Raw genomic sequence first — 13,983 nt, 5'->3', positions numbered from 1 at the left:
AAGGATTCTGAGGCTCCGTCTAAAATACTTTGGACATGTTGTAAGGAGAAGGTCCTTGGAGAGGGACATCATGCTTGGGAGGGTGGAGGGACAGCGCAGGAGAGGAAGGCCCTCTATGAGGTGGATTGTTTCAGTGACTGGGATAATCGGGATGGGAGTGTCAGAGACAGTGAGATTGGCACAAGACAGAGCAGAGTTTAGGGCTGTTGTACAAAGAGTCACTATGAGTTGCAAGCAACTTGACGGCACATAACAACAACAACAACATATGAAGAAGACTCAACTAAAAGATCTTTTTTGGGGGGAAACCCCCAAAACAAACTTTTAATGGCTCGAATTAATTTTTTTTATTATTATAAAGCAAGTTTATTTCTACAGAGTGGAGGTGTCTTATGTTTACACAGAAGGACAGAATGAGGGGAACCCAATCCAACCCTTGTTCCCCTTACATAACTGGGAATCTTACTTCCACATTTTACTGGGGACCAAAGATGTTGGGATCATGAAGGGTCAGACTGTCACCAGCTGTTCAAAGTCACCCAGGCTCCAAGGTGGGGGAGACAGATTTTCAGGACCAAGAGATGCACTGTTCTGGGGGTGGGGGGCGCTAACTGAAGGTGAGCAGATCGGCCTGGTACATTGGGTGGCTGCAGGCTTGGTGTAGCATCACCTTCTTTGCTACCTGTTGGTTTTCCTTAGCTACCTAATGTTTGCCAGAAAGGACCCAAGCTTCTTGACAGAAGCCCCCACAGGGCCAAGTTCTTCAAAGGGCAGGGCCTCACGGCCTCCACTTGTGCAGCCCTTGCGCCCTGGACCCTGCCAATGTCCTCAAAGTGGTACCGCACTGCCACCTCGCCTTGCCTCACACGTGGGCCTGAAGCTCCAGAAGTTCCACCATCAGACTCTGGTCTATCTCGCGATGGCAGAAAACTTCCTGATTGTCTGGGACCGGCTGGAGGTCACTTAAATCAATGGCCCTGGTGGGGAGGATGGTGGAAAAGGTGCCCCAGAACAGCGGGATAGTCTCACGCGCTCTCCTTGGGCCTGAGCAGGGGGATGGATACTAAAGAGGCTTAAAGGAAACCCACATGGGGTGTAGGCAGGACCACTTGGGGACAGGAGGCATCACCTCCCTCCCTGTCACCAAGGACACTTCTGGTCCCTCGAATTAATTTTCAATGGGAAAGAAGTCATTATAAATATTGCTAACACAAAGAGGTGACTAACTTACAGTAACAATTATCAGATCAAGTCACCCCTTTATATGATGAAAAGAAAATGAAGTATCTTTTCATCTTTCAGCCAAAGAAAGGGGAGCGAGGCGGCACTTGTAGATATAAAAACTAAACACTTCATAGGATTACAATTTCTTGGTCTGAAGGTTTAGGGTTACAGCTTTGTGGATCTATTCAGCCACCTGGTCTCCTAGAATAGTAACAGGAGCTCTGGTGGCCTACTGGTAAGAAGCTGCACTGCAATCCCAGAGGCATGTGGTTCAAATTCACCAGGTGACATCCCAAAGGCACGTGGGAGAAGGATGGGTAATATCCTCCCGTGTGATTTCAGACTCTGAGAACCCGCTGAAGGGTCAGGTATGGGTCTGGGTCAGTTCTGACTTGACAGCACACAAAAACAACAGTATAGCAAGTAGTAAGTAGTGTCTGATATCTTAAAAGCTCGCCAATTCCCACCCAGGATCAAACAACTGTACTTTATTTGCCTGGAGCAGTTGGAAGAGGTTGTCCAGAAACTGGACAAATAAATTGGTTGTAGATCTAACTACCTACATAATTATTACCCCCTGCATCATGAGACCAGAAGAAAGGGCTGATGTATAGCTACTATTATTGGATGTTCTGATAAATGAACCAATAGCTGAGTATGGATCAAAAGGAGAAGAAGACATGTAGAACAGAACAACAAATTCTAGGAAACCAGACTTAGTGGATCCATTAAGATGGGGATAAACCCCTGAAATCTATTGTCCTGAACAGAAATTATTCCAGTAAATCATCTGTGAACAAAATCAGAGCTTAGCTCAAATAATAAAGCATGTCAGCCATGGACATTGTGCTATTTTATGGTATTACCTATATGTGACCAAATTGACAGCACTAACTCCAAAGCACAATTAAGAACTTTAAGAGGCAGAGAGAGTAAAAGTTAATGACAGAGATAATGAGAATGGTGATACAAGGTAACCAATAGCACTAAACTCTACAGGCAGAAATTGTTAAACAGATGCATGTTTTGTTATGTATCTCTTCACGAAAAGCAACCTGTATACTTTCCCACCTTAGGAGAGGAAAAACAAAAGAAATAAACAGAACCATTTTATGTAGTGGCACCTTTACATTCATACATTAAAAACTCAAAAGCCAACCCATGACAACAATGTCTAAGCACATTATGAATGTAATCTATGAAGTAACCCACCTGGACTGGTAAGGGGTGAGGCTGGCAATGGGCACCACTTTGGATGCCTGTGTGCCCCCAGCCGTGCTCACGAGGCTGGTACTTGCTGCTTTTCCAAATGTCTTTGAGGCACCACAAGCCTTTGGTACAGTGGATGCTTTAAAACAAACAGGAAGGACAATCCTTTACTCAGCTTTGACAGCAACTCTCACAAAAATTACTTAGGGTTGAAATTCTCAACCACTGAGGTGTCAATGATAAAACTGCAAAATGAGAGGCAATGTTTTATTTTTGGTTGGTTTTTTTACTATCCATGAAGAGCAAATGGAGACGGGAAGAGGATGATGACTCACGGCCAGGCAAATGAAAATTCACTATTAAATTTGTTGTTTAAGCCCCAAGGTTTATGTTGTTGCTGTGAAGATCTTAGCAACTCTGTGAACAAGAGGGTAGACTCCTGCCCTATCCTCAGGTCCCCCTGGCGCTCTAGTGCCACTGTTAGAGTCCGCCACTGTGTGGACTTAGCTTCTGCAAGGCTGTCCTCTCTTTTGGTACCTTCTACCTTTCCCAGTATCATGTCTTTTTCCAAAGATTGATCTGTCCTGTTAACAGATTATATAATGATAATGAATTCAGATACTGCATTTTGACGTTCACCCTCTTAAACGTTTCTCTTATACCAAGAGGAAAGAAAACCATCATTTTTGACTGATAAAACTGACAGCAAGTCATTGCTTGTTAGATGCCGTCTAGTAAATTCTGACTCACAGGAATCCTATATAAAACAGAAGGAAACACTGTTTGATCCTATGCAAACTGCCCAATCTCTGCTGGGCTCCACTGCTGCCATCACTGTGTCACTCCATCTCAAGGGCCTTCCTCTTTTTCACCGACTCTCTCCTAAGCATGAACCTTTTCTCCAGGTGATGAATCCTGTTATCATCATGCCCAAAGTACCTCCTGACTTCTAAGGAGCATTGCAGTTGCCAACAGTTTCAAGACAGATCAACTGTTCCTGCCTTACTCATTGGCCAACTTCTGCATGCAGATGAGGTGACTGAAAATAACTGGGTCAGGCCATCTTGGGCTTCAAAGTGACATCCTTTAATAAAGAAGTCATTTATAGCAAATCTGCCCACTGCAATATGTTATCTGATTGTTTTTGACTGCTGTTTCCATGGACAATGACTGTGGGTCAATGAAATCCTTGACAACGTGCATCTTTTCTCCATTTAGGCAAGTTAATAGTCACATAACCAATAAAACGGAAGACTGGGAAATAAGGCACGTTCTTAGCTGGACCATCTGATGGAAAGGACATTGATTTAAAGTCATCTCAGAACACAACACTCTGGTACTCCACTGGGCCACAGGGCTAAGTAGTACAGAATGACGTCCAGGGGACCAGGGTTGGTTGGAAACAAGAGACAGTTCTTGGTTCAAAACATGTAGGTGGGTGACTACTGTGACTCTTTACTCATTCATCTGAGCCTGCTACAGGAACCCGCCACTTAGAAAGAACAGGGAATTAAAGCTTATTAGAAGATGAATTTCTTAGTGTACACATTTCTGTAAATGTTCAATCTCCAAAATAAGAAACATTATTTAGTTCAATGATTTCGTATCTTTTAAAGAAAATTTTTTTTCCAGAATGAAATTTAGTTAACAGTGTAAATCTATCATTTATTTGCTAAGTTTCCCTGCCACGTGCCACATTAATGTGGGTACCTGCAGCACTTAAGTATGTGTACAATAGTAGGTATATGTACACACCCCCTCCCATCAGTCACAAACACCCCCAATCAATCACACACATACACTTATTCATCCAATTTCTCAATCTAGGCAGCTTACCCTCTACACGCACCAGGTGCTTTTTCTTTCCCCTTCCAGTTGATATGTGTTTAGGAAATTACTAATATTTTAAAAAATTTATTTCAACCTAAGTCAACTGGAAAAAGAGGTTTGTGAAGAGAGATAGGAAAAAAAAACAACACCACACTAGTTGCATTTCAGTCCAAGGAAGTGACTTTTAGTTTACTTACCCCTTATCTCAAGATCATCTATTCTATTCTACCCCTTCTTCAACAATGCAGAATCTGAGAATTGTGTGCAAATAGATCCACTTACAAAGGCAGGGAGATGCCACCTTGCTAACTAGGTAGATCCACTAATTAATGGGGGGAAGGAGGGAAATCTGTTCTGCAGATTTCAAAGAAACATGAGTGATGTCTTGGCCTGCTTTTGTTAGTACCCTCATACTGAAACAGACAAAATAACAAGGTGAGGGAGATAGAGGGACATGTGAAGCTGCGACAGAAAAAAGGACCTCTAAAAATAAACCAACCAATTCTACAAACTATAACTTTCATAGGTGGCTTCTCAGATCAAGAGATTTCCTAAAGCAAAGGCCAGAAACGAAATAAAACAATGCCAGCAAGAGCTTCTCAAGACCTGCTGTGGAGGAAGTGGGGGAAGACACGGTCTCCTCAGTGAACTGAGCAGCAGAGCTTATGACCAATAGAAAAGATACCACATTCATCCAAACGATAAACAGCCATGTGAGCTTCAAACAGGAAACTTGGGGAGACAAGTCAAATTTAATAAGCAGATCCTAGATAGTTAAAAGGCAAAATTTTAAAAGGTATGCAAATTCACAGACTGGCAGTGGGGAGAAAGCCCAAAGATGTGAAAAACGGGTAAGAAAAAACTATTAAGCTATTATTGAAAGAAAGTGTATCATTCTGACCATAAAACGGAATATTATTAATTATCTCTAAGACTACTTTTAATTATTTTCAATCACATTCTTCACAGTAAGATTCTGAATTATTCCTGGTAAGCAGCAATTCTGTCATGAATGGCATTTGCAAAACTCTCTTTAGTCCCAGATTAAATTGCAAACCACTATGCAAAATCTGATGGAGAATCCACAGCTGGCCTCTGTGGCTGTCTTACCCATTCCGGCACTCCCATTCTGTGGCTGGGGTTTGCTGCCGGGTGGGATGCTGGCTGCAACTGGAGTAGAAACAACTTGCTGCTGCTGCTGCCCAAGTCCTGAAGATCAAAAGGGAAAAGCTATTTTAGTGCAAATGAGGTTCCTCATGGATGTAAACGTCAGTAGAAGAAATACTCTGAGAAAAGTATAAATTTCTGGTTTTATCAGATTCTCACAGGTCAGAAGTCACACTGGGGCTTTCAAGTGCATGTGGTGAGTTTGTGAGGGGGGTTACTTTTTGTTTTCATTACATAAAAGGTTGGCTCCATTTACCTTTCACCTGCATATAATTGATAGCTTTCAGTTTTAATGAGGTTCTCCCCTAAAGCCTCGCCCACTTCTCCTGCCTGAACCTGCAGTAAAGTCACTGGGTTGAATCTGTGACATTACCACTATTTCCATAGCAACAAATCGATGTCATCAACAGAACTGTGTGTTCACGGCAGGATCTATCAGAAGAAAAAGCTGGTGGTAAGAAAAACCTAAAAGCAGTTCAATTGTCTCTGAAGTGCTCCTGCTTCAAAGGAAAAGGCAACATTCTGAAAGGATTCTACCCTTTCCCTCCCAAACAAAGCCACCTTATTCCGCAACTGACAGCTGGTAGAAAATAAGAGTTGAAAAAGTCTTGGGTACCATGAAGTGCTAGTGAACTGTCACAGCAGGGAGAGACGAGAACGGAGTTCAGAGGCAGGTGTGTCAAGAAAACAGGAAGATTAAAAAGAAAGGAGGGGAAATGAACACGTCTCTCAAACAGCAAATAAGAAACACCAGACCACAAGGGCATTTTATTTGCCCTTCACTCTTTATACCAATGTTTACAAAATTAAAGAAGGCGAAGTTGTAAAATCATTTTTAAAAACAATAGATTTACAGAATTGGCTTCTGCTTTTATGACTGGCATTAAAGGTAAAAATAAAACAAGCAAACTCATTTGGACTGCTCAGCACAAGGAGTGGAGTTACTGTGGCTTACAGTAACTCTGAACGTTGCAAACAATATGCTTGGCTGTTAAGTGAAAGCTCAGTGGTTTGAGTTCACCCAGAGGTGCCTTGAAAGAAAGGCCTGGTTAGTCACTTCTGAAAAATCAGTCCCTGAAACAACTACGAGAAATTATCTCACCCAAGTAAAAATAGCAAAATTTAACAGAACAGAAAACAACACATGCTGGTGATGATGCGAAGAAACTGAAATGCTTATTCACTTTGGTGGGAGTGTAAAATGGTACAACCACTATAGAAGGCAGTATGGAGCTTTCTCAAAAAGTTGGAAATAGAAATACCACTTGACTCAGCAATTCCACTACTGGGAATATACCCCAAAGAGACCATAACTGACACCCAAGCAGATATATGCACACCCATGTTTACTGCTGCTTTGTTCACAATAGCAAAGAGATGGAAACATGCCAAGTGCCCATCAACAATCAAATGTGGTACATTCATACAATGGAATACTACGCTGCACTGAAAAAACAAGGAACTCATGAATGATTATACAAAATGGGTGACCCTGAAGGACATTATGCTGAGTAAAATATCTGTCACAAAAAGACAAATACAGCATACTGCCACTGTTATAAAACAGGACTGACAAGGGGGCTGGGGGGAACTAAGAAAAGAGGGGATAAATAATCTACACAACATTAAAACAGACAAGGGAGACAACTGTATAAAAGGAATATATAATTAGGTATTACTGGCATGACTTGAGTCCAGAATAAGAGATGCATAGTAAAGTGGTGGTGGTGGAACTGTTTAACAATGAAAGAACTTTTTTCCCAAAGAAAAAAAGTATTTGGGGGAAAGAGGGAGCAGGGAGGAAAATGTGCAACAATGAACAATTGGAAACCCAAGTTCCTGATAACTTTCATTAAAAACTCAAAATTTAAAAAAAGTTGGTAAAAAAAATCAATCAATCAATCAGTCCCTGAGAACCCTGTGGGCTACGGCTCTGACACGTTGGGCTCACCATGACTCAAGAGTGGACGAATGGCATCTGGAAAGGGAGAAAGACAGATATGCATCACAGGTGAAAACTATCTTTTCAGTGAATTAAAATAGCAAATGTTAAAAAAAAAAAAGGTAAAACAATAGGAAAAAGTGTTTGCTGCACACAAGTATAATGCAAATACATCTCCTAGGGTTCATAAAAAAGGAAAGGGTGTGCACTACTGGGGAAGTACCCACTGCTGAACTGTCTGATCTCTCCAACTGCAGCATTTAAGGCTCTGCTGGGTTTTCCAAGGTCCAAACATGAATGTGCAGATTATACACTCATTTGTTTCTGCCCGTATTACTTTTAAATGGCACCACTAAATGAGAGCTAACTTGCCATTAAAGCAAAACAAATTTAACATAAAAGGAAAAAGGTTAAAGAGAATAGTTTATTATTTAGTTTTTCCCATGGAGACAAAAATTGAGAGACCTTATTTACATAGAAAAGAGAGCGCAGGTTATTGACAACAAAAGTTTTGATTTCTTTTTTAGTTATCTCCATTATCCCTGAATTTACAAAATGTCATATAAAATAGCACAAGAGAATTGCTCTTCTCCGACAACATGTCATGAAGGAATATTCTGAAATTCTGTAGTGAATCTTCTTTTAAAAAACCAGCAGGGAGAAGATGAGTTACTCAGTAAATAATATCGGGGCTAAGTGGCTTGAAGGAAAAGAAAACTGTATCTCCCTATTTGCTTCATGTAATATATTCATAAGAATCAAACATTCAAAAACGAAATAGTAAAAATGCACAAACCCTACTGTACTTCACCTCAGCTCCTTCCTCTCTCTGTATCGCTGCCTCAGTCTTATGATTGGAGTCTTACAGTGAGCAGAGAGCACTACACAAGTCTCCGATTACATCCTGTAATACCATCCTGCCATTAGGTTGATCTTAACACCACCATGCGCATCAGCGGTGAATTGGACTTCAATGGCTCCGTTTTTTTGAACTCGATTGGCAAATCTTTCTTCTATAGTGCCTCTGGGGAGACCTGAACCAACAACCTTCTAGTTAGCAGGTAAGCATGTAAATTATTTGCAGCAGATATTAAGGTCAGTAATTTTTTTAAAGTCTTTTTTTTAAATTTAAATTTATTATTTCAGAAAAAATTTACAGAGCCTTTGGATTTCCATTCATTCATTGTTGCACTTTTCTCCCTTCCCAACCCTCCCCCCTAGTACACTACCCTCTTGGAAAAGTAAGAGACAAATTCTTTCATTGTTTTACAAACCCTCCCCCAGGTCCACTCCACCATGTAGCCTTCGCTCTAGACTCCTGTCATGACAAAAATACCTAATCACATATCCCTTTTGAACAGTTTTCTCCCTCATCTTTTTCAATGCAGTATACATTATTGAGCCCATCTTTCTCAGTCTCCCCCTAACCCCGAGGTCAGTCCTGTTTTACAAGAATGGCACCATGCAGATTTGTCCTTTTGTGACTGAGATACTTCACTCAGCATAATGTCCTCCAGGGTCACCCACTTTGAATAATATTGCATGAGTTCCTTGTTTTTCAATGCAGTATAGTATTCCACTGTGTGAATATACCACAGCTTTTCTATCCATTCGTTTGTTGATGGGCACTTAGGTTGTTTTCTACTCCTTGCTATTGTGAACAAAGTCACAATAAACATGGGTGTGCATGTATCTGCTTAGGTGGTGGTTATGGTCTCTTCAGGGTTTATTTCCAGTAGTGGAATTGCTGGGTCAAATGGTATTTCTATTTGCAACTTTTTGAGAAAGCGCCATACCGCCTTCCACAGTGGTTGCACCATTTTACACTCCCACCAACAGTGAATAAGGGTTCCAGTTTCTCCAGAACCTCGTCAACATTTGTTGCTTGCTGTTCTGTTAAATTTTGCTATTCTGACTGGGTTGAGATGATATCTCATAGTTGTTTTAATAGTAATTTTTTTTTTGATGCTAACTATGCAGGGAGTTCTGGTAAGCTAGTGGCAAGAAGCTGTGCTGCAGTCCCAAAGGCACGTGGTTCAAGAACACTATCTGCTCTGCAGGAGAGGGATGGGCAATCTCCTCCCTTACAATTAACTGCCTCTGAAAACCTGCCGGAGGGTCAGCCATGGGTAAGTTCCAACTCGATGGTACACAACAACAACCAACAACAACAAGCACCAGGTGCAAACTTAAGTGCATTATACCTTCTCATCACTCATGAACTATTTTTTATTCAGTATTTCACATTTATGACAATAGTAAAAAAATGTACTACCCACCTATTTTGTGCATTAATGATGAACGTCTGGCAGTAACAAAGTCTGAGGTCCCAGATGGACTATGTGTGCAGAGCTTACATTGTATAGTATTATACTTCACTGCAGGGAGAGAAAAGTGGGTGCAGTCTCCCTGAGACACTGGAGTGGACACAGGAGCCTGAGCTCCCAAGCCTGGTGGAGTACAGGGGAGCTTGAGGTGGGGCTAGCAGAGGTAGGACACTGGCTAGCAGGTCCTGTGTACCCAGAGGACTGAGGCTGAGAAAGGAAGAGCCAGTACCCTGAAGGTATGCCCTTGGGGCAGAGGAGGAAAGGAGACCCAGGCTACAGCCTACAAAGGGCAACAGACACAGGCCAGGCCCAAGTCTGTGGCACCTCACATCCGCTGACCCTGGCACCTTCAGCCCCCTTAATGCTTTCTTGGTGCTCCTTTGTGGGTAGGCACAAGTGAGGGTAGCTGGTAACAGCAAGCGAGTGGCCAATGGCAGCTGAAGTTTAAGATCAAGGACAGAGGCTGGTCTTGCTGCTTCTGTCTCAGAGGAAACTCTGAATTATCTATTCTGGGAGTGGAGGGGAGCTGGTAGGCAGAATGTGCTCCTCACCGTGGCACCCTGACCCTCCTGCCTACAGAAAGGAACAAAGGAATCCCTTGCCCCTGAAAAGGCCACCAATGGCATTCTGAGGTCCTGAGGGGATGAACTGAAGTTACCCCTCTCCTAGTAAGGGCAGGAGATTGAGTGGACCCAGGGTGAAGAGAGGAGCAGCATTTGGGTCACTCTGACCGTAGAAGCCTTGAAGGAAAATTCTGTGGGTGGCAGCTCTTCTGAAGCAATGTAGAGAAAGCGAGGCGGCAGGTGACCTCAACAGAGCCTTGCTGGGACAGTCACAGCATGGGTGAGGAGGAATAGCGATGTGGTCATCTACCATTTTCACATATCAACTTGGTTTTGGAAAATAACCGTGTCAAAGAGTGAATAAAGAGTATATTCCATGTCATCTTTATCCCTATGATATACATACTACTTCTACTTTACCGAGGAGAAAAGATAAGGAAATCAAGCAACTTTGACTATTGTCATCTAGCTAGACGTTCTGAACTTAACTTTGACAAAAACCATCTATGTCGCCACTTAATTTTTAATTAAAATGGAATTCTAGTAGCCAAAACGATGATTATCTAAAACATAATAGCCATAATATCTAGCAACAAGGAAAAGCTTCTAACCCATTTCCTAGAGCGATCTTTAACTCGTGCTGCAGCCCATACTTGAAAAGTTGGCACAGAAGACAAGGGAACCAAGTGGACCGCAGAATCCTGGTGCATTCTAAACAGTAGCTGCCCTTCAATTTCATGCACTGCAACACAGCAGCCAACAGGAGGGCCTAAAACAAATCCGTCTACAACCAAATAAAAATCCTCTTGAAAATTAAAATTCTACCCCACAGCAGGAATACAGGGACTCAACTTATGATAATCTGCTTGTGCTACTTGCAAATCAAATCATTACGACAAAATGGATCAAGGTCATCATTTCCAGTCTCCTTTGCTCCAGCTTCATAACACTGGCTCTGACTCAGAAGGAAAATAGAAATAGGATATTTAAAAACAGACTTTAGCTTCTCAAGTTACCTGTACCCACACGTATCATTTTAACAGCAAGTGAACTACAGAGCCACAGGGGTGGGGGTGGGGGCTGGGGGGTGGTGGTGGCGTGACACACCAAAACAACTAACAGACAGTAGAGTATGAATAATAATAATAAAAAAATTTCTATCTACCACCAGTAGACTTAAGACTTAATTCTAAAAAACCTACAAAAATTCAATGTACCAATGACAATTCCTGATTGCCAGAAAAAGGAACAGAATCTTTCAATAGTGAGCAATACCAATAACCTAAGTATCATTTAAAAAACTCAAGACTAAGTAAAATATGACTAGGATAGTGCAGTGGTATAGAACTGAAACACATATTGATGGTAAGTGCTAAATACGGGAGATTTAAAACCTAATATCATGTGAAGCCTGAACTAACTGTATTAAACGTTTTCTCACATTTAGAAAATTCTGTAAATAATCTTCACATGTTTGCAGTATTATTAATATTTCTACGTACTTCTTGGAATTTGCCTATTTCTGGGATGAACTTGGCCAACCAATTTGACTAGTCAACTACAATGTCACAGATAAATTAGGTGCCAAGAAGATATAAATTTGTTTTTTGTTTTCTACTCACTGCTAATAGTGTCCTTACATTCACAAAAGTAAACTAGAAACCATTTCTGTGAAATACAATGTAAGGTAGTAGTGCTATAACAAAGCTATTTCCATGTCTGCCCAAGTAACAATGTGGTATTGATTTGGCTACAATGAAATATAATAGCAAATAATCCTGAACAGTAAAATCTTCTCTCATCCCTCTGCTTTTAACAGGCCCTGAAGGGAGGGGCCAGTGGTGCTGGATATTCAGACAAAGGAGTTATTCCATAGGTCTACAGTTCTGATAAGGGAGCTCTGGTGACTTAGTGGTAAGGCCTTGTGCTACCACCGATCCAAAGGCCGAGGTTCAGATCAATCAGCTGCTTTTGGGGGGAGAGAGGGGAAAGGTGGGCAGTCTCCCTTTTGATTTACAGCCACTGAAAACAGAGGGGAGTATGAGTCAACACATAACATCAACAGCTCTGCTAACAAGCACTAATTATCTCTTGCCCCTCCCACCTTTTTCTCAAACACTCTTGTTCCAGAAACACAAAATGTCCTCAGAAATCATTCCTTCCGCTAAATACCAAGTAAAACAAACATTTAAAAGCCAAAGGTGAAAAAGTTAAGTTATCCTCTGCAAGATTTCAGACAGATGCTAAGTGTTTCCTTCCTAAGAGTGAGACTAAGATAACCAGTGTGCTAATTTTAGTACATCTTTACAACTGCAAAACAAATGTGCTGTCCCTGTATAACATTTTCCTAATATGCTCTGGTTTTCCCCTTTCCAGTTGAAATCATTAAATTACTTTATTTACATAGATATAAATAACTATCTAGAAGATTTCACCTCGGGAAGGAGCATAGTGAAGGTATAATCTCGTATCTTCCTACTTCTCCTAAGAAAACCAATAAAGAGTAACAGGGAGAGTAAGGAGCCGTCTGCACACATACAACCTCTACCCCATACACAGCAGTTCCACAAAGAACCGACTGAAACCTTGCCCTACCCTCCACCGCCCTCATGACCTCCACCATGCACACATGGTCACTGTGTCAGGCTGCGTCCTGGCAGGTCTTCCTTTCTTTAATTGACCATCTCCCAGCATGATGTCTTTTTCTAAGGAGTGGTGCATCTCTGGACAATACGCCCAAAGGATGCGAGACAAAGTTTTACCATCCATGCTTCTAAGGAGCTGGGGGACCAAAAAATAAAAAAAGTCCACAAATTACAAGTGATAGTAAAATGAAGCTAAAATCACCATGAATCAAGAAGCCATAATAATAGCACAAATCAGTGTAGAGAACGTCAAATGTAAAAAGGAAGTAATACAAAACTCTGGAGCAAGGAAGACCTTGTTAAGAGTCAAAATCCCTAATTATAAAAGAGAGAATTGGCAAATTCTACCACAAAAACAAACACCACCAACATTCTTTCCCTAAAAAAACCTGCTGCACAGCAAAAACTCAATTTGCAAATTAAAAAGACGCTCATCTGAGACAAAAGGTAAAGTCTTAAACTCTTAATAATTAAAAAAAACTAGTAACCCAAGAAAAAGAGTAGCATGATAGCTTACGGTGGTGGTGGGGGGGGACCCAACAAAACAATCGAACCCAAAAAATTCTTAAACATATACTTAAAAATGTAGACTGTCATTCAGAATGAAAATTAAAAATGATACTGGAGGCACTGGAGCATTATGTTGAGTGAACTAACTCAGTCCCACAAGGACAAATACTGTATGAAACTATTACTGTAGAAGGAGTATGAGGATCTAAGGGGGAAGTAGGGGTTGGGGACCAGAGAGATAAGGATGGGCGGGTGGGTGTGTGTGTGTTAATCATAGGGTTGCACAATTTGAAGTGGGAGGATAAAAGAAATGGGAAATATCTTGTGTGAAAAACAATGTATTTGAATTTTGTAAATAAATCAGTATTGTGGTTGTTGTTATGTGCCGTCGAGTCGCTTGTGACTCACAGCGACCCTATGTACAACAGCTGTAAACTCCGTTCTGTCCTGTGCCAATCATACTCTCTGACACTCCCATCCCAATTATCCCAGTCACTGAATCAATCCACCTCATAGAGGTCCTTCTTCTCCTGCGCTGTCCCTCCACCCTCCCAAGCATGATGTCC

General features: G+C 41.4%; 1 protein-coding gene across 1 annotated transcript in view; it reads right to left on the bottom strand.

Moving 5' to 3' along the window:
* RPA1 (replication protein A1, 70kDa) overlaps positions 1–13,983 on the bottom strand; it is a 67,939-nt gene that overhangs the window by 14,410 nt on the left and 39,546 nt on the right. Inside the window, exons 6-7 of the mRNA XM_006891096.1 lie at positions 5,374–5,472; positions 2,437–2,572 (exon numbers count right to left, since the gene is read on the bottom strand). Of these exons, the coding sequence (XP_006891158.1) occupies positions 2,437–2,572; positions 5,374–5,472 (235 nt within the window). The remainder of the gene's footprint in view (positions 1–2,436; positions 2,573–5,373; positions 5,473–13,983) is intronic.

The sequence above is a fragment of the Elephantulus edwardii genome, unplaced genomic scaffold (genome assembly GCF_000299155.1).
Source record: "Elephantulus edwardii isolate Elephantulus edwardi_28Jun2011 unplaced genomic scaffold, EleEdw1.0 scaffold00094, whole genome shotgun sequence".
Taxonomy (NCBI): domain Eukaryota; kingdom Metazoa; phylum Chordata; class Mammalia; order Macroscelidea; family Macroscelididae; genus Elephantulus; species Elephantulus edwardii.
Note: the sequence above shows the minus strand (reverse complement) of the source record. Positions and strands in the feature narration are given on the sequence as shown.